The sequence below is a fragment of the Coturnix japonica genome, chromosome 2, assembly GCF_054131305.1.
Source record: "Coturnix japonica strain WE chromosome 2, WE-NBRP24, whole genome shotgun sequence".
Lineage (NCBI taxonomy): Eukaryota > Metazoa > Chordata > Aves > Galliformes > Phasianidae > Coturnix > Coturnix japonica.
The window spans coordinates 31,187,350-31,206,454 of NC_140664.1; the positions used below are offsets into that span (position 1 = coordinate 31,187,350).

Sequence of the window (19,105 nt, forward strand, 5' to 3'; positions counted from 1 at the left end):
CTTCTGGTTAAAACTCTATCTTAGAGAATATTTACGTGTGGAAATTATCATAAACTTTAGAAAATTTCATTACTGAGGCTGTGATGTGCTCAGGGTGTTCTTCAAATAATGGCACAGTTTTAAAAATTACTTCTTATTAATTCTAGAAGAGGACTTGAGAAGGGAAAGGATGCGTGACAGGGCTGGTAGCTTAGTCAGCTTTCTGAAGAATGTTTCCAGAGTAACAACTAGATAAAGCCAAATTAAAAAGAAAGGACAGCACTGGGAGGAGCGAGCATTGGGAACACCCTCCATGATACTGAGTGCACTGAGGGCTAAGTTGAGGTTAGTAGGTGAGAGGAGCAAGCTGCGAAGCTCGTGTAGATGATCAGAGGGGCTCTATATGCTCTTAAGTCTGTTTCACTGCAGAATTACAGCGCTTAATTTAAGCCAACTTCAGCTACGATTTTGTGTTGAAATGGACTGTGAATGCTTACATGTCTTGCACAGCTCAATGAACACAAACAGCTGGTGATTATACATTCTTAACCTGCTCCGACTAGATCAGCCAGAACGTGTCTCTTTTTGTGCCGAGTCGTTTCATTTCAGTTGGAAATTGCACTTAGCCCAGTCTCCAGAAATCAAGACTATATTCTCTATGAATTTATAGTCATACTCTACCCATGTAGACGAATATGTGTGCGCATGTAAAATGCAGCTTGGACTTAGTGCCTTTTCATTTTTCAGTTACTTTGTTCTTGATTTATTGATTTATTTATTTTCATTTTAAGTTTGCAAAGCTGTACTAGTAGGCAGGACTATAATATATTCAGAACGTGAGCAAATGTGTTGAGTAGATTGAATTTCACTTGTTCCCTAATTTGAATTAATTTATTAGGTCATGTGATAATGCTATTGATAACAAGCACCTAATTCTTGCAGACACTATTGTTTAATAGTGACAGCTACTCAGAAGCAGTGTGTCTTTTAAAGGAGTAGACCTCCTCTAACTTCTGCTGGGGGATGGTATCAGTAAGCAAACAAAAGATTGCTCATTAGATATTTGAACCAGTGTGTCACACTCTTATTATTTACTTGTTAGTGATCACTTTGTTTCTCCAAATATAAAGTACACTGTACTGTACAAAATAGCAGCTGTTTATCAGGGTATTGTTGTATGCATAAACAGATTATAAAAAAAGACCAGCCTGAAAGCTGAACAGTTGGATGCATCAGTATTTAGAAATATTCTTATCAGAACAGATTGAAAGATGATTATATTCAGCTAGGCTTTTTATAAAAAACAGGGTTGGATTCCCTGTACAATACAGTAAAGATTTTCTTTTCAAATTTTACTCCTGTTAGCAGTGGACCTGTAAGAAATCCTCAGCTGTAACTGTATGGAAAGTTACACAGTCCTAAGAGGTATTGCTTTGTACTTCATTGGTTGCTTTTACAAAGAGACCATGTCTACTACACCTGAGTAAGGTGTCCATTGTAGCAGACTAAGGTAGAAATCTTAAGGGTATCTAGGATGCTTCCTTCGGCATCTGTTTATTTGATTGGGCCAAAGAGTCGCTTCCTTTAATGTCCTATGGCTGTTGTGACTGGATTCTGATGGAAATTCATTTGCACCAAGTGCTGTAGTATGACAGTGTTTCCAGGTTCAACTAAAAAGATCAAATCTTAAGGGCACGTGAAATAATCTTAACAAGTCCCACGAGTGTCAATATAAACAAACAACGTTGTTGTTAATGACTCATCTGTCATATTCCATATTCTGTTCCCAAAATATATTCTAAGCCATTCCTGAGTGGCTGACTTGCTATTTTAAAATATAGATACAGATGCAGCTTTGTAGAATTTTTCTTTTAAGACTTGAATAGGTTAATATTACGTACATCACCTCAGTTAGTTATTTCTCTCATTAACTATGAGAAATCCCCTGTTTCTTTTAAGTGCTTCCATGTAATCTTGGTACTTATTGATTTGTTTTGTTTTTTCCTCTTTTTCCTCTGCTTTTGTTTTCTTTTCTCTCTATAGTTGTTTTGTACTGCCTGAAGGTTTTGCTATTGTGCATGGCCTGATAAGAGTGGGGCATTGACTGCTTGTATTGGGGAACAAGCATCTCAACTAAAGCTGGAACAATATGCCCTGTTTTAAAAAAATCTTGATCGCTTTAACTTGAAATCAGTGGAAGCAAGCAAAGGAGTAACTCAGGGCATGTTCTCCTATGGTAGCAATTGCTATGTTGTATTGCTTTTTGCTTTAATTCCACCATATTCAGCTGACCTGTCACCTGTTTCTTTAGCACATTTAGTAGCAGCTTGGATCTATGAAGCTAGTAATTCTTTCTGGAAATTCTGCGCTGCACATCTTCATGCCTTTGACTTGAGTGAGGGTGGTTTACCTTGAGGTGGCTTCTGCTCCCAGCTGTCCTCCGTGATCTGAGATTTCTGCCCCTTCTCCAGAAGCCCTGGGCAACCTGAGCAGCTACTGCATGGTTACTGGTTCAGACTGGAAGATTAGGGTAGCATGAAATACGTGTTGTGTAACCCTAACATGCAGGGATGTAAACAATGGTGTATCAGCTGCCTTGCGAGTTTCAAAGCTGTCACTGCAATGTGAGTAAGAGTCTGAGAGAGGGCTTAGGAGCTAAACGAGCTGTCTCCAGGTAAGTTTTGCTAAAGACCTGATTCTTTTTCAGCTGTATCTGTCAACTTCCCTCTTCTGCATTCTTTCTTCCCATTATTTATTCAGCCTTCAAATCACTTTTCCCCTGTGTGGCTTTTGTCTTTGGAAGGAATGAAAAAAAATCTGTATAGAAATGTTCTGGAAAAAGTTCTAATTGAGTACTCAAGTAGCAGACGCTGCGTGTCAGCTCTGCCTGCAAAATCGAGCTTTGAACAGAAAGCTGAGAAGCATATTAAGAAAAATCTTTCTCCTGATTCTTTGAATTCACTGATACTTGCAAAGAAGAAAAAAAAATGTTCCTGGAAGTCCATTATCATTATAATACTGGACTTGAATATGTTCCCTAAGAAAACAGAGGAGTTATTTCAGAGTGGCTGAAATAAAGAGTCACTTAACATAAGAGCTATTATCGTGATACCACTTCTGCTCCATCAAGGAAATCTACCTTGTGATCTGATGGTATCAAAGCATTTCATAACCACTTTTATATGTATTTTTTAAAGGCCTAAATAAGTAAAAACTTGATAAGTTATCTTTGTTTGTGTATTGAGTTTAATTATCCTTTATCTGCCATAATAATAACCAGCATTTATGTTGGACTTCTGTTGCTGTTTGAAAGAATTTCGTAATAGTGTCCTTGTATCTGGTAAAAGTCATTTTCAATCTGAGATGTCTTCCACATTTATTTATTAAAGTTACCTGTGATGATCATCGTGTCTTTCTTAAATTCATTTCCAAGTCGTAGGGTTACAAAATCTTTGCGGAATTTCTCCACTGAATCAGTGTGAATGTGTTAGACTCTGAACAAGCACAATAAAGTAGGCACATTTGGCATCCACTGGTCTCAGCAGGTCGGGTCAGTTGAACTGTGAATGCATGATGATAGTCAGGTACTTTTGGATGTTTGGGACTAATTACATATATGCAGTTGAGATCAGTATCATTGTGCTCTTCTGCTTTTGTTTTGACCCAGTAGGAATTTCCACTTGGTGTACTGTGATAAATTCCAGTCCTGGAGAGCTGATAATTCTTCCAGAATGCCAGAATAAAATCGAGTGTGTTCTGAATGTAACTCCTAGTAAAAGCAATAGTCGTACTCTTTATTTATTTATTTTTCCTCCCTTTTCCTACTCACAGTCCACAACACTGTGGTCTTTTCAGGAGAAATGGGAGTACTGTTATTCTAGCTGTATTGTTAAATGAAGCAGTAGCTAATAAAACAAGTAGAAAAAAGCAGATTTTTTCTGGGTATTGGTTGTCAGATGAACAAATGAACTTAACTTGCTTTATAGTTTGCAGAGCTCTGTATTAAGTCTCCAAGTGTTTTTCTGTGAGCCTTTCCTATTCTCAACACTTCTAACAAGTAAATAATTCACAAAACCTTTTGTATGCTGCCTGAAACTATATGCTAGTTAATATGCAAGCTGGTAAAATTTCAAAGGTTAAGAATGCTTTGAAAAATAAGTGCCATTCACAAAAGCTGTATCATATTTTGTTAAAAATCAGTTCAACTGCTCAGTGCAGCTGGTGTGCTGAAAGGTCACACAGCTATAGCTGTGACTGATTTGTCAGATAAATAGATGTGATGGGTAATGAAAGTTGCATTTTCTTGTATAAACTGATATTTCCTTACACAACTGTTAACGCGCTCACCTCTTCTTCTCCTAAGCTTCCTGTCTTTTCCTTTTTATTCATTCATTGCTCAAATAACATTCACCAGCTGTCTTTAAGCCTGACCGAAGAGTTCTACAATTTGCTGCCTCTGTATTGTCTGAAAAAAGATGAGCCTCTTGATCTCTGATCAGACGAATGCTTGAAATTTGTATAATTCATTATATTGTCAGTGGTCTAAATGATAGTTTTTACAGGTAGTAATAGACTTACTTTACCTTGCAGCTCTTTTAAGTTTTTCAGTTTCAAAGGGAAGAAAGCAAAGCAAAAGAGACAAAGCAAATGACTTGTATTTGGTATGTTTTTACCTAAACAGAGACTCTGGACTCCTTACCAGGGAGCCTGCTGCTTATCTTTTGTGCTGCTTCCAGCATGCCTCACGAGATAACATTCATGTGAAGTGTGTCGCTACAGATACTTCTGTGTTTATAGATACTTATCTCTGGAAATATATTTGTTAAATGTGAAAAACATGTCACTAACATTTTGGTCAGCATCTCCATGTATTTTCTGATTTAGACCGTCTTATAAATGAGTGAGTTGGCAAAGAGAAAAGTAGAAAGCACAGTAATACTAGTTGCTGAATGTTAAGTAGCTATTTTTTATTCTTATTAAAACCAATCCACTTCTTGCATTAAATACTTTTGATTAATAAGAAAATAACTGTGTTTGAGAAGAGGAACACGATGCCCTTGTAGGATTTTCATAATTAGAAACCAGAATACTTCCCCATCTGAAACTTCACTTATTTTTTTTTGTTAGGATCTTAGAGGGAAATCCCGTTGTTTGATCCTCAGAGGGTTGCCCAAATTTGTCATTGCTTAAGGTTTCCAAGTGAAAGTTTTTAATTAAGTGAATTACTTCTGGTAATGTATGTAACTACGTTACGAAAGAATACTGATCAGCTTTCAGTTGGTTAAAATGCCTAAACAGAAATCAGCAAGCATGCTAAAAGATTCAGGTTAAATCTAAACTGCAGTGTAAAATAGTTTTATAAAATTTTAATACTGAGTTTTGGTATTTTAATAGGCTCTTGTGTAATATTCAAACAGCTGAGCACAAGTAAGTAAATGCTAGTGGGAAAACATTCTGTTGTGTAATATAAAACCGTATTATTACTAGCTTCTTTGCTAAAAGCTACCATTTCTAGAAGCTGAATCTTTCTTGTACTATACAAAATGTGTTTGTTTCGTGTGTGTTACTGAGGAACAAATAAACTTTAATGTTATTGTTTCCTGTCATATCAAGGTGTGTTTTTACCATACTGGTGTAGCAAGCTGTTCTTAATTTCATCTGAATGCTTATCACATGCTTCTGGCAACGTATGCATAGGCAGGAGAGATTTTGACAAGAAAGCATGCAGTTGCATGTTTAACAAATCTTCAAACTTTGTTTTGAATTTCACCTTAAAAGGAAAAGCATTGAAATAGGCCTATTGTTTGAATAACCCTATTCCATTAAGTACATGAATCTTTACCCCTCCAGGCTATGTTCATTTGCATTTATATCTCTGCCACTCTTCCACACTTTTATTTCACTCTTGACCCTGTTTCTAGGAGATGTGCGAGTAAGAAGTCGGGCAGGATTTGAAACAGAGAGAAGAGGTTCTCATCCATACATTGATTTCCGTATTTTTCACTGTAAGTATTTAAAAGCAGATAAATGACAAATAAACAAAGGCTTCCATTAATTTTAACTAGTGAGCCCATACAAATAAAAGTCAGCAAGACCATTCCTTACGCTGCCTAGGAAAACCTTTCATTCTACTTCCAAACTAGAATAAGAAAATCTGAATTACTATTTCTAAAAACAGTTTAAACTTGTATTTATTGAGTTCACCTCTGAATCCATATGGGAAAGAAGACTTGCATACCTTTAGTGATGGGTATGCAAACTATGGAAGACCCAGTCGTTTGAGAAGAATACTCTCCTGCTTTTATCAGGCTTACCTGGTGTAGGATGGTGATTGAAAAGAATTCCAGTAGATTTCAGTATTCTTGACCTAATCGTAATCAGTGTTTCATTTACTCAAACATACAGATAGATCTTAGTTTCTCATAGGAAGACAGATCCAAATATTAAAATGTTGCAAGAAAACACCTGACTAAATTTTCTTAATTATGGGTTATGGGAAACTTTTTTTTTTCCCCTCAGAGAACTGTTAGAAGAATAATATTTTTTGGTAATTTCACTTTTTTCCCCCCTCTGTATTGCAATAACCTGATATATAAAAGCTTGTAACATAAAAGTTGCAGTAATCACCATACAAACATCACACCATCAGCAAAGTGGAAAAGATTCAAATGTTAAAGTACACAAATAATATTTATTTGTATTCTACTAGTCTACACTGACACTGTGTAATCACAATTCTGAGTCATCTGAATGCGGTGGTGAAATTTAGGAAAATTATTTCCCAGTAACAAGTGTGGTTGTAATTATCATATTAATGAGTGGCAGAAACTGTGCTAATTTTCTGATCTTACTTTAAGTTGCTCATTTTTAAGTACACAACTACTTAAATCTGAAACTTTTAAACTCCTAAAGTGTCATTCAAAAGTTAGTCTCATAAAATAGGTGAGAAAACAAAGTTTGAAGAGTATTTGAAGAAGATAAGGATTCTATCACCAAATCCTGATAATTCTACTGAGGAAAAAATGATAATAAACCTCCATAAAAACAGTATACTATTTATGAATATTATATATAAACACAGTTATGTGGCATTTCATGCTGATATGGGAAACTAGTAACAGAAATACTAGGAGATATTTGCACCATTGTCAAATGTGTTTTCACTCTGCTTCCATCCTGACAGTTGTGCATCACACAGATCAGGAAAAGGATTTTTCACACGCTTTCTTCTTGCCCCTACTTGTTCCAGCAGAGGCACTGACTTTTAGCAACATCAACTGCGGTGTCTGATGACAGCAAGGAATGTTGCTAGGAGGCCCAAAAATTCTTTGTTTGTAACTTCTCTCTCCTATCAGCTTCTGTGGCAGCTTTCAGAGTTGCCGTATTAGAGTCAGATTTTTCTTTTTCTTTTTACTTAAGAACGTGCTTTTAACTTAGGAACTGTGGTTTGCTGCAGAGTTTTCTTTCCAAGTGAATTAGGAGTCAATCTTACCACACCACTAAATTATCTACTTACTTACAGACTTCTTTTTTTTTTTAAAAAAAAAGAACCTTAAGGTGCTTTCTTTTTCTCTGTAATGCTAATTGTTATCAGTGTTTCCCTAATAGTTTTAAGCAAAAGACTTGATTGACTTGATTCTTAGGATCCTTGCTTATTTTCTTGTAACTCCAGAAGGGCTTTTCCCCCACACCTGTGGAAGAAAAGCAGTCACCGTAGCAGAGGAGCCAGTTTAGCTACCATGCTCTGCTTGGAGCAAAAACTGAGCTGAAATGTTTCCCTTTTACCACAGAAGCAGACTAAAGCATCTGATGAGTGTTGGGCTTTTTTTGTTCTCCCTTTCTCTCCTCAACAGCTGTACACTGAACATCAGTATTGCATGGATATGTTTTCTTCATGGTGTTTGTAAAATTTCACTGTAACTTTCATCTGTATTGACTGACATTACTCTGTGATTCTAAAACTACTGAAATGATCATTGCTTGCCTTTTTTACAGATCACACGTGCTGCTTATCATGCGCAGTTGTTGAAGTGTTACTGCCATCTTACATTTTGCTTACCTCATTTTTGTCCTCGAGCGTTGTTTTTGTTTTTCTCAGTCATGTCTTTGGAAGGAACTTCAAAGTATTTCAGGAAGTTGAGCTAATGAACCAGTGACTGTTTTTTTTCCCCCCCAATATTTTATTAGTAGACTCCTAATCTGAAATTTTATTGATAGGCTTAAATAGCAGTGAATTTTAAATGTGTGACTTTGTTTTCAGGGAGCTACTGTTGGTTTTTATTCTTTTGCTTTGTTTTTAAATAATAATCCATTCTGGTTCATAATGCTGTTTTTATTTGCAACTTGCACTTACATTGTTAAATATAAAAGTAAAGTTTGTTAGCACTTAGTTCTTAAGGTCACTCCTGTTTCTCTTTACAGGTTGTAAGCTTAGTGCCTGCATCTTTATCCCCAAGTTCTGTAACTGTCACATGAATATTGAGGTTCATAAGTTGGCTAGAATACTATAACTTCTTTGATTGTTAAAATGATTGCTGGAAAAGTATATATGTATATTTTTTGTTGAGATGATAGTGTGAAAGAAATACATGAGGAGTATTAATACAAGATCTGACTGACTGTTAAACTATGTCTTTTGGGTGGCAGCTTTTCTTCTATACTATTCTCTGTTCCAGAAATCACATTTTGATAGCTCTTTGCAGGAACTTATCAGAAAAAATAGTTTAATAAACAGGCTTTTAAAACAAGACTGCATCCTGCTTGTAGAGAAAGGCAGGATTGTGTTCCTTGTGATTGCTGGTGATTGATGAACACTGTGACATCAATTGGTAGTTTCTGTTACCGTGATCGGTTGATTTATGTTTCTTTGGGACCATGGACATAACTTCAAGTTAGCAGCTAAAAGCCATGGATGCTGAGAGAAGAGAGCAGCCACATAACTTTACTCCTCAAAAGCAAATTATGCTTTAAATAAAATGGCCTGGTTTTGTTCAATGGGTATGTTTTCTCACAGTTGCATAGTGAACTGCATGCACTTTAATGGTCTTTTACTGAATTGAATATGTAGCGCCAGGTATACATAGCACTTCTCAGGTAACATGATAGGCACTGTACTATCCGATAACCTTCATGTACTGTTGGGTTTTTGAGAAAGTTACTGAAAAGCGGTTGCAGTTCATTACAAATACGCTACAGTAAATGTAGTTACTTTTAAAATTGTTTGAAAATCATTAAAGATATCATAAATAGTAATTCAATCTGTAACGTCCACAGGTTGTTGAGTAAAACCTCCTGGAATGCAAAACCTTTGCTGGAGTAATTGGTGGATGACAGTGTGCAAATATTCAATTTTCTAAAAGTAGTGAACCGAAAATGAAGATTGAAGGTTTTGTTTTCCTGTCACCGAAAGGTTGTAGGCAGTGTTTATCTTTTTATGTATTCATGTTTATGTGTACGTATAGACACTTAAGCTTTGTTGATTGTATTTGCGAAGCTTCTCTGGCATGCACGAACAAAAGAGTCTGTGTGCTTCCATCACTCACTGCTTTGTCCAAGGAAAAAAATCGTGCTCAGCGATGTGTACAGTGTGTTACAATGGGGAAGCAAAGCCAAAATAATTAAATAAGATAGCAGCCAAAATACTGGGTTAGTGTCACATGCAGATATAATTTGAATTAATAGCTCCAAACTTCCTTTTTAGGAAAGGGTTGTTGAATATAGTCTGGAGGAACAGGATAGAAAAGAGTACTTAGGTCTTGTGAGGAGGAAGCATTTTTTCTTCTTACCTTTCCTTTTTGCATCTGCAGCGGAACAGATAAGATCTTGTCAATAGGCTTTTGAAATTCTCTTGCCACTGTAGTCTGAGCCTGCTTGTATGGGATGATGGTGATACTGCCAGTGTGTGGCTCTATTTTTGTATTCCACAGATAAGTTAAAGTATCTAGGAATTAAGAAAGGATTTCTGAATTAATATGTTTCTGTAAACATCTGGCAGTGACCCAGTTTTGAATCAAATTGTGCTCACTAATACAGGGCTCTGCATCCGGAAGAGAAAATGTGATTGGATCTCACTGGCTTCACTGATGTGTAGACGAATGTGCTTTCTCTCTGGTTGGATATGGAGCCTTTCTTTGTAGTGGAAAGGAAAGAAGGGAATAGCCCAGGTGTCTTTCATTGGTGATGGATGAATCTGATTCTTTCTTAAGAGTACAAAAACATGAAGGAATTACAGGGGTTTTCATTAGCTTTACCATTTTCAGACTGTTAATGTGGAATCTGCAGTTCAGTGAATGTTTTATTTGCTATTTTGAGATCTGGTGGCAGTATTATAATCTGCTGCTTGCAGTGGTGTTTAGAACTTGTTCAAAAAGCACTAAAAAAGACCTCTTTTGGGTGATGAACTTAGGCTTGCTTTAAATGAAAGATCAAAAGTAATGTAAGAAAGAAGAGCTCAAGTCCAAATTATTTGCCTGTATGAGTTTTGAGTATCTTTCCCTAACAACACTTGTTCATGTTTTTGATTATGCCATCTAGAGGTTGAGATAAAAATGAGCAAAGTCCAGATCAAGTTGAATGCCTGCTTTTATTTCATGAAAAAACAGAGGAATTACCTAGCTGCATCCTTGCATCCTTTGAACAAGAAAGGAGCTACTCTTAAACATTCTGCTGTGAAGAATGGCTAATTTCACAACAAATCAAGTCATTAAAGAATACGCATGGTCAGGGATTGAATGATGAGTTTCTTTACCTGTGAAGATAGCAACAGCAAAGGCTAAAAAGCTTGCACTCAAGGGGTTTCTCTGTATGTTGTGTTTCTACACTGGACACATTCTGAAATCAGCATCTAATTATTCAAAGTCTGAATTGTTAAAATAATTTTTCTCTTCCAGTTGAGAGTTTTACTTTCATGTAGTGCAGTGGATGCAGTCACACAAGGGAAGTTGCAAAGGCCGAGTCAAACAAAAATCTTCCCAATACAGCTTTGGTCAAAAGAAAACAATGAAGTCAAAGTGCATGTGAGCTTGATTAGGGAACATTTCAGGGTAAAAGCTTCTGGTTGAGAATACAGGACAGAAGTTTTTGTTTGTTTTACCATCCTAAGAGAAATTATTTGCAAATACCCTCACAAGTTTCTGTAAAACAGCGTGTGTGCTCCAGAGTCTTGCACTGATAAACACAGTGTTTTATTGCTGAGGTAAGTTTGTCTTCAGAGGAAGGTACAACCATGCTCTTCTTCATTTAACTGGAACTCTTTTTAGTATGTTTCTTCTCCAAGTAGTTTATTTTGAAAGTGTTACTTTCTGCCATACTATGGGCATTCTTTTCTTTGCATCTCTGCTTCCAGTTTGATTTTTCTAACTACACGCACAGCCTTCTAAAGAAAGAATAATCTCTCTTTTTTTTTTTTCTCAGTAATAGTGTGCTACTTTCTTTTTTTTTCTTTTTTCTTTGATTTATTACAGTGAGAAAGGCCAAAAAAAATTGTTTATAGTTCTTTCATTCCAGTGTCATAGAATGGAAGAATTCTAGAACACAGAGGAGTGATGTTTTCTTGGAAGACATCAAGAAAAAGAACTGGTGCTGGTCTGGAGTCTGTTATCCTTGTTATGGGAGAAGACTTAAATCACTATATTGTTCTTGGTTCTTTTTTCTATCTGAGAGCCACGCTGTCTTGATTAACATCATTTCAATGAATATCAATGTCTTCTGACTATAATTCCTAAGTATTTTGCTTCAGTGAAGCTTAGTTTACTCTATACTGGTATGAGCTATAGATTTACCTTGCAGGAGTTGGAGTCAGGTCAAAGTACATAACTACAAGATTGCAGGATTGTGACTGAATAAATCAGAAGGGAAAGAGTGTATCTTATATATACTGTTTCCTAGTACTCAAATAATGGTTAAATATTTATGCAGTTCAGTACAAGAGTTCTATTATTGAATTTACTTAATGTTATATCATTCCTGGGGTGTCTGAGGAGGTTAAGAGGAGCCAAATTTCAAAAGAATTTTATGGTTACGGTCCTTATAGGTGGCCTTTCATAGTATTTTCTTTATATTTTTGGTGCTGCATTATTTAAAGTTGTGCAGTGCTATAGGAGAATTGGCATTTAATTCTCTCTTTTCTATGCTATTTTGATGAAGTAATATGATCTCTGTACTTTGAGTCATTTATCTCAAATTATCTCTGCTTTGGAGAGAGGCTTGGACCAAAGAGCTGTCAGACATCACATCTGTCTCTTCTGACCTGAAGAATGCTGATTGTTATGTAGGTACTTATTTAAGTTGGTGTTTTATTGTGTAAGGTCCTTGACCTGAGGGGATGCCTGCTGGGGTTTCTACTAGGTTGGTAGTACTGCTAGATCTTTGTGGGTATTAAAAAGCTCTTCTGATTCCAGTCAGTTGAAAGACACTTGCAAAGCCATATTTCTTTCAGTAAACCTTAATTCAGAGCTTAATTTTCAGTGATCTTGGTTATTTAAAAGGGAATGTATGAATATGGTACAAAAATTGATATGTAGGAGACATGAAGACAGTCTGACCCAACTTTAAGATGGAGTACATTGCCTTATAATGATACCGACAGGACTTGATAATAGTTGTAAGGAAAGCAGGAACTATTACGAGGTAATTTAGATGCCAGTAATCTTTACATATAAATTTTGAAGTCTTTCCTGAATTCGTATCTTACAATCTGAGTCATAGTTCTTATTAATGATTTTGATATTAAAAGTCTTGAGTACCTAAAGGCAGATCATGGCAGTGCAAAAATGAACGACTAAATAACAAGACTGAAAGAAAGAGCAGGGATCTAATATAGTGCATTTCCTAATAGTGTGATGGGGAATAGATGTGAAATTAGAAAGCTTATGGGTCCCTCTAGTGGCTGTAAGGGTTAGATAGGGATAGTTTTAAACTGTCGATAAATATAAAATGATTTGTATTCTGGAAGGCCTTGGAAGTACAGTTACAATTGTTCCAAATGCATGTTGTCACAAGCAGTAGAAACTTATATTATCTCAGGCTTGATAATAGTATCTGCCATGTAAAAAATGGTGAACATTTAAGTAAGTGTGTTGGCTTTATTATGGAAAAACTGCGAGAGGTTAATTCCATTAAAAGAGAATTTATGTCATTTTTTTTTTAAGAAAAAGAATTTCCTCTGGTGTACCTCTGTGCATGTCAAACTTCAGCCTGATATTCAAACCTAAGAGCGATCCATCTTCTCATTTTCTTTTTTTTTTTTTTTTTTAATTTCTTTTTGCTGTTAATGGCAGTGTATAACTGATACAACCAGTGAAGCCTTTTCTTTTGGTAATAGTAAAACTCAATTTTTATCATGGATAACTTGATATTTTGGGCTCTAGCACAGAAGACATGGAGGTAAAGTTCATATGTTTGATAGTTTTATTTTGACCAAAACCAGATCAGAGGCCATGAATCTTTATTTTTGCATTAAAATCAAGCTGAAATGTTTCTGTAGATAAAAAGTGAACTAAACCATCGTGAAGTTGTCATTTTTCCTTTTACTGTTCTTCCTTACTATACAAAAGATACAAACATGATGAAAATATATACTGGTCTGTTGGTAGTTTTGACTTTTCCATATTAATGTTGTAATCTTATTTAAGTGTGAGGGGGGAAATACCGATTATTCACTTGAAATGTGAGTTATTTGCCTTCAGCTTCTCATCAAGTGCAGCACAGTTGAAAGACTGGGAGTGAGAAGTGTAAAATAAGCTTCTTGGGATGCAGGTGAATCTGTTGCAAGAAGACAACTTGTATTACTTTATTTTCTTAGTGTGTACGCATACATAAGGTAACATAACTGATGTTATTAAACAGAAGAGTTCATTTTTTCTCTGTTTTGGAGTACTTTGTCATTTTTTATTATATCAGTTCTCTAAGATGCCTAGAAACAAGAGTATAATGAAAAAAATAATTGGGGGAAAAAGTCATTGAATGATTTTCTGACTTGGAAGTGGGGAAATGAAGATTTAAGAAAGAAAAAATGTCATAGAGCTACTGTTAGCTAGACAGTCTTTGGGTTCTTTGTAGCCAAGCCACTTACGAATGCTGAAACTTCCTTCTTAACGGTTCCCACATCCTGACTGTACTTTCCTGTCATATATACTTATTTATTTTCTCATTCTAATTTGTCCTCAGTCTGTCCTTATCTCTTAAAAACAACTGGTCAGTATTAGACTTCAGGAAGACACGCTGAAGGCTACAAATGAAATTAAGTATACTTGGGTTAGGAGGGGGGGAATGTCTTTGTAGTATGTTTTATCTTGAGCAAATGTGATATGTTTTTGACTCACCTTCTTTCCATTGTGAATACTTTCAGCTCAGTTTTTTGTTGGTTCTCTAATGGCTAATGATAGAAGAGGGTAGGCTGACATTCGCTTACTGATCGCATATATAAATGGAAAATGAGGTGGGTTTTTTGTGTTTTGTGTATTTTCCTGTGCCAGGAGGTAAATTTTCAATTGCACCACTACATCTTTCCTGCTTTACAAACTGTCCCATGAAGTTGTCTTTGCTGATCTGCCTGAACTCAGAGGGGTCAGTTTCTTTCTAATGAAAAGGAAACTGCAGTCATGGGTGCCATCATTGTTCCTGTGGCTTATAAACATTTTTTTTCCCCCTTCCATGAAAGCTAGCAATTTTCTTTTATAGTCTGCTTTTTAAATTATCTGTCAAACCTCCACATGTGACTCACATATCCCAGAATGTCCTGTGGCAAATGTTTAATTGTCATAGAATAATTCACTTTCTGGGCTGGTATTAGTCCTCTTGAGTAAAGTATTCTGGAAGGGCTCAAAATCTCTCATTTGGAAATTATTCCCATCATTTAGATCTTCAATGATTAGGTGTTTGGTCAAGTTGTAACCTTCAGTTGAACTTTATGTGGAATAGATAGTAGTTCAAAGGGAAATGCCAAGTCTTCCACCTGAGGAAGGAAGGGCTCAGGTACCAGCTGCCCCGCTGGCAAGCAGCCTGGTTAAGAAGTCCTTGGGGATCCTAATGGACACCAAGTTGAATATAAGCCAGCAGTGTGCCCTTACCACTAATAAGGTTAATAATATCCTGGACTGCTTTAGGGACAGTATTGCAACAGTTCAAGGGATGTGATCCTTCCCTTGTAGTATGCACTCTTAGGGTCATGCCTGGAGCTGTATTTTCAGTTCGGGGTTCTCCAGTACAAGAGACAGCTGGACATAATGGAAAGAATCCAGTGAAGGCACCTGAGATAATGAAGGGACTGGATCACCTCTCCTCTGAAGGAAAGCTGAGAGAGCTTCAGCCTGCAGGAGAGGGTTGGAGGAGGCTGTCATCAGCCGTTACTGTAGTGTTTAGTGATGGGACAGCAGGCAATGGACACAAACTGGAAGTTTCCCACAGAGGTTCCTTCTTGCCATCAGGGAAATGCTTTGTTACTTGGAGTTAATCAGAAGGTATATGGATGCGGTCCTGGGCAGGATGCTGGGTGTCCTTGTTTGAGCAGATGGACCCAGAAGCCCCTTCCAGTCTTTGGCTACTTCTGCCCAGAAAGCTCGATTGAAGTTGGCTTTATTGTAGCTTGTTTGAATTACATCAGCTGAAGCTGTGCTTGGCAGAACCACAAAATAGTTGGAAGCTGAACTTTTTCTCTATCTTGTTTTGGGAAAGGAAGAAAAAAGTGGGATTAATATGTAAGGTTGGTTGTTTTATGAGCTGTGCAAATGTGATAATTCAGAGAGGTGATTATTTTTAAGCTTAATCTCAGTGGCGCATTGTAAAGACATGAATGTTCAGCTTCACAGGAAGCTGCATTTCCTTTGAAAAACTGATTTGCCTCTGTACCCATGTTATGAGGAAAAACATGAAAACAAATGTGTGCAAAACTCCTCACATGACTTGTAAGCATGAAAGTAGGTGGAATCTAGGCAAGCGCAGCTGAATGATCATGCTTTGTTTTACTTTTGCTACCTACAGTGTGCTGTTTTAGCAAAGATTAATAAGTGGCATCTATGAGGGTTATTTGTAGCATGACATCAGAAGTAGCTTTTTGTTAACTACAGAGCTGTAAAAGACTGCTTATGATCAAGAAAACTACACCTTTAAAGAGTGCAGATTTCTGCTCCTGGAGGTGTTTTGTTTTACTCAGATTTAGTGAGGTTCCTTGACTTTGTGTATATGGATTTGTGGACATTTTAGATACATTTATGACCTAAGGATAACCATTTTGTATTACTTCAAACCTGAAGACCTCAGGTCTGAAATTTGGGTTATGAGTGAGTCAATATTGAAAGAGAAGATCTTCAAAGCCTACCCTTCTATAAGCAGAAGCTTCTGTATTTTGCAGGATTGACAGTGTCTCAGACTGTACCCTGTCTTATAAATACTGATAATACAGTATACATTCATCTGCCTGATATATACAAGAATGTTGTTTTATAAGCATCTTTTCTCATATGTAGCACATTTGCTTACATAATCAAGATATACATGTATCAGCCTCAGTGGAGGAAATGCCCTTGACCTTAATTGTGATGACTTGGAGGAAAATATTTCTTGTGAAGTTGTCTGCTTTAGCTCTTTGAAGGCAATGGGAACTTTGGTATCCTGATGCTTTTCAGGCAGGTCTGAAAGATTGTTCCAATTCTGTTCTTTCAGTCGCTGTTAACGAGGATTACTGATGCAAAATGCTACTGTACTTTAGATACTGTCAGTTTGCGGTTAGTTTAATTGTTCCCAAGTTTTGTTATTGTAGACTTGAAGTAAATACATTAATGAATAAAGATAGGACAGACTTTTAATTTAGGTTGTTAATAAGTCCATGCCTTTGCCTGTAGCATATTTTAGTCTGGCTTTTAGAACAGATATTGCAGCTGTTTATTTCACTGATGTCTTTGTGGAATGGCGAGAGGCCTGTACTGCACACGTTTGGCTCATCTGGGTTTTGAGGGTCTGTGTTGGGTAAAATTACCTGCACAAGCACCTACATCATTCAGCTGTATTTAAAACTCTGCCAGGAAAGCTAAGAAAACCCCTGGAGCTTTAACATGCGTGTACAGTTATTTGTAGATGCTCTTTTTAATTACTTTATCAATACTCTGGTATTCTCTTGCTGGTGTGCGTATCTTATGTGATTTGCTAGGGTCATGAACTGTGTATGTGTATGTGACAGCAGTCTCTCAAAAGGAATTGCTTGCAATATTGTTTATGTCTTTACCCAATTTCCATAACATTTCTTTCCTAGCTGTAGCGGTGTTCCTTAGGAAGATACATCTCGACTATGATCTATAATATTTGCTTTCCTTCACAGGGTGTTTAAATAGCCAAACTTTCTTTTCCAAGCCTTGTTTCTGCACTCAGTCTTTATGATGCTCTTTCTTTGTGGATGAAACATTTGCTGTGCCAACAAAAGGAAAAGGAACAGTGCAGTTGTACCGACCTTCCTTGAGCAGTGTCTTTTTAGTAAAGGTTTTTCAGAGACGGTATTTATTCTCTTGTTTTTTCTTATAGCAAATTCTGAAATTGAGGTGTCTGTGTCTGCGAGAAATGTGAGAAGGTTGCTTAGTTTCCAGCGCTACCTGAGATCTTCCCGTTTTTTCCGTGGTATCACTGTTCCAAATTCTTCAAACATTTTAGATGATGATTATAATGGACAAGCAAAGGTTGGTTGCTTAATTTAATTTCTTTTACCTTCGTTTTATCCTGTATGTTTCTTTATGTTTACTCACATGTAAATATCTTGTGTTAAGAGGCAGTGCAAGGAAATGCAGGTTTTAAGCATGTATTTTCATATGCATATGTATGTGTGCATATATGTCTGTATACTTTTATAAAATCCAGCCAAAATTCTTTCACCTCTTCCAAGCTTAGTGGGATAATTTTTAGAGCTTATGTACTTACGTGGCTTGCAGTTGTTTGAATGGCAAGTACGCTGTGGTAATTAAAGAAAAAGTGAATGAAATGGGGTAGAGCAATTTGGGCAACCTCTTATCCTCACTCTCCTTTTCCTTTTTGATCTAATTTTCATTAGTGAACATCTGAAGGAGTGACAAAATACTACGAAAAGCTCAATAGAACGTATAATTAACGTATTAACTTATTAGAAGATTATACCAAAATGGTATCTTTGTATGCAGTTCTTCTAGAAAAGTATGATAGCTGTAATGTACTTGTGCTGTTCTAGAGCATACTGGTAAGACAGGCAATAGTAAACGTTAGCTTGATGAAGAGCCAGTGTATTTGGAAACAGGATGGATGTGCTGACAGAGAATGAGTAGGCAAAGTTCATAGGTTGTTAAGAGCCCAAAGACAGTATCTTTAACCTTTATGCACAAAGGAATATCCTTGTAATACAACATGCTGATACTGAATGTGATCAGGCTGCAATGTTGGAAGAATCTGATAACCTTAAGGATGGATTTAAAAAGAGACGTGTAATTTGACAGCAGAAAGACCCTGTTGTGTATTTCTTCCAGTAACTCAGTTTTAGTGGCCAGTAGAGAAAAGGTAGCGTGTAGTACTGGGATCACAAAACAACTGCAAAGTTAATGAGAATCTGAGAAAGCACGTATCCACTGTAAGATGTGCTGGGCAGGTAATTCTAATGGAGGCAGAGTGGCAAAGGTGGTGACCTAAACTCTGAGGCCCTGAAAGTGCTGTGTTATTGTCCATCCGTGTTCATGAAAGAAAGTGCAGCAGCTGTGGAGTGGTAGTCCAGTAAGGTGGAAAGTAAAAAGATTTCCTATGAAGAAATTACAGGCTCTTCTTATTTTCTTAGTAAAACACCTAGGCAGTATTTTCCCTATTTAAACAAAAAGGGAAAGTGAGAAATTAAAAGACTTCTTACAGATTATTACTTTGTTGCAAAAATTAAAGTGAAAGATCTGGAAGAGATCTTGAGACAAAAGGCTGGAAGTCATCTGACAGAGTTTTGTGATCGACAGATACCTTTGTTAAGATGATTGCATGAAATGTCAAGCGTGGGCTTCTTAAGGTGTCTCAGTTTTATGTTCTGAGTTTGAACAGTGATTTTGTCATGCTGCTTCTGCTTCTAACCTGATTGTTTTAAATTGCCATACTTCTTTTATGGAAATGATTACAGGATGAAGGGGAAATCTCAGTTTTT

At 36.5% G+C, this 19,105-nt stretch overlaps 1 protein-coding gene across 5 annotated transcripts in view; it reads left to right on the forward strand.

The window, feature by feature from the left end:
* Positions 1 to 19,105, forward strand: part of PDE7A (phosphodiesterase 7A) — a 78,155-nt gene that overhangs the window by 45,320 nt on the left and 13,730 nt on the right. For 2 of the 5 annotated variants that reach the window (XM_015855681.3, XM_085539504.1), the window contains exons 3-5: positions 5,374 to 5,406; positions 5,901 to 5,984; positions 17,491 to 17,642. In XM_015855681.3, coding sequence (XP_015711167.1) covers positions 5,374 to 5,406; positions 5,901 to 5,984; positions 17,491 to 17,642 — 269 coding nt within the window. The remainder of the gene's footprint in view (positions 1 to 5,373; positions 5,407 to 5,900; positions 5,985 to 17,490; positions 17,643 to 19,105) is intronic. The other 3 variants (XM_015855684.3, XM_085539505.1, XM_015855682.3) reach the window with 2 other exon arrangements.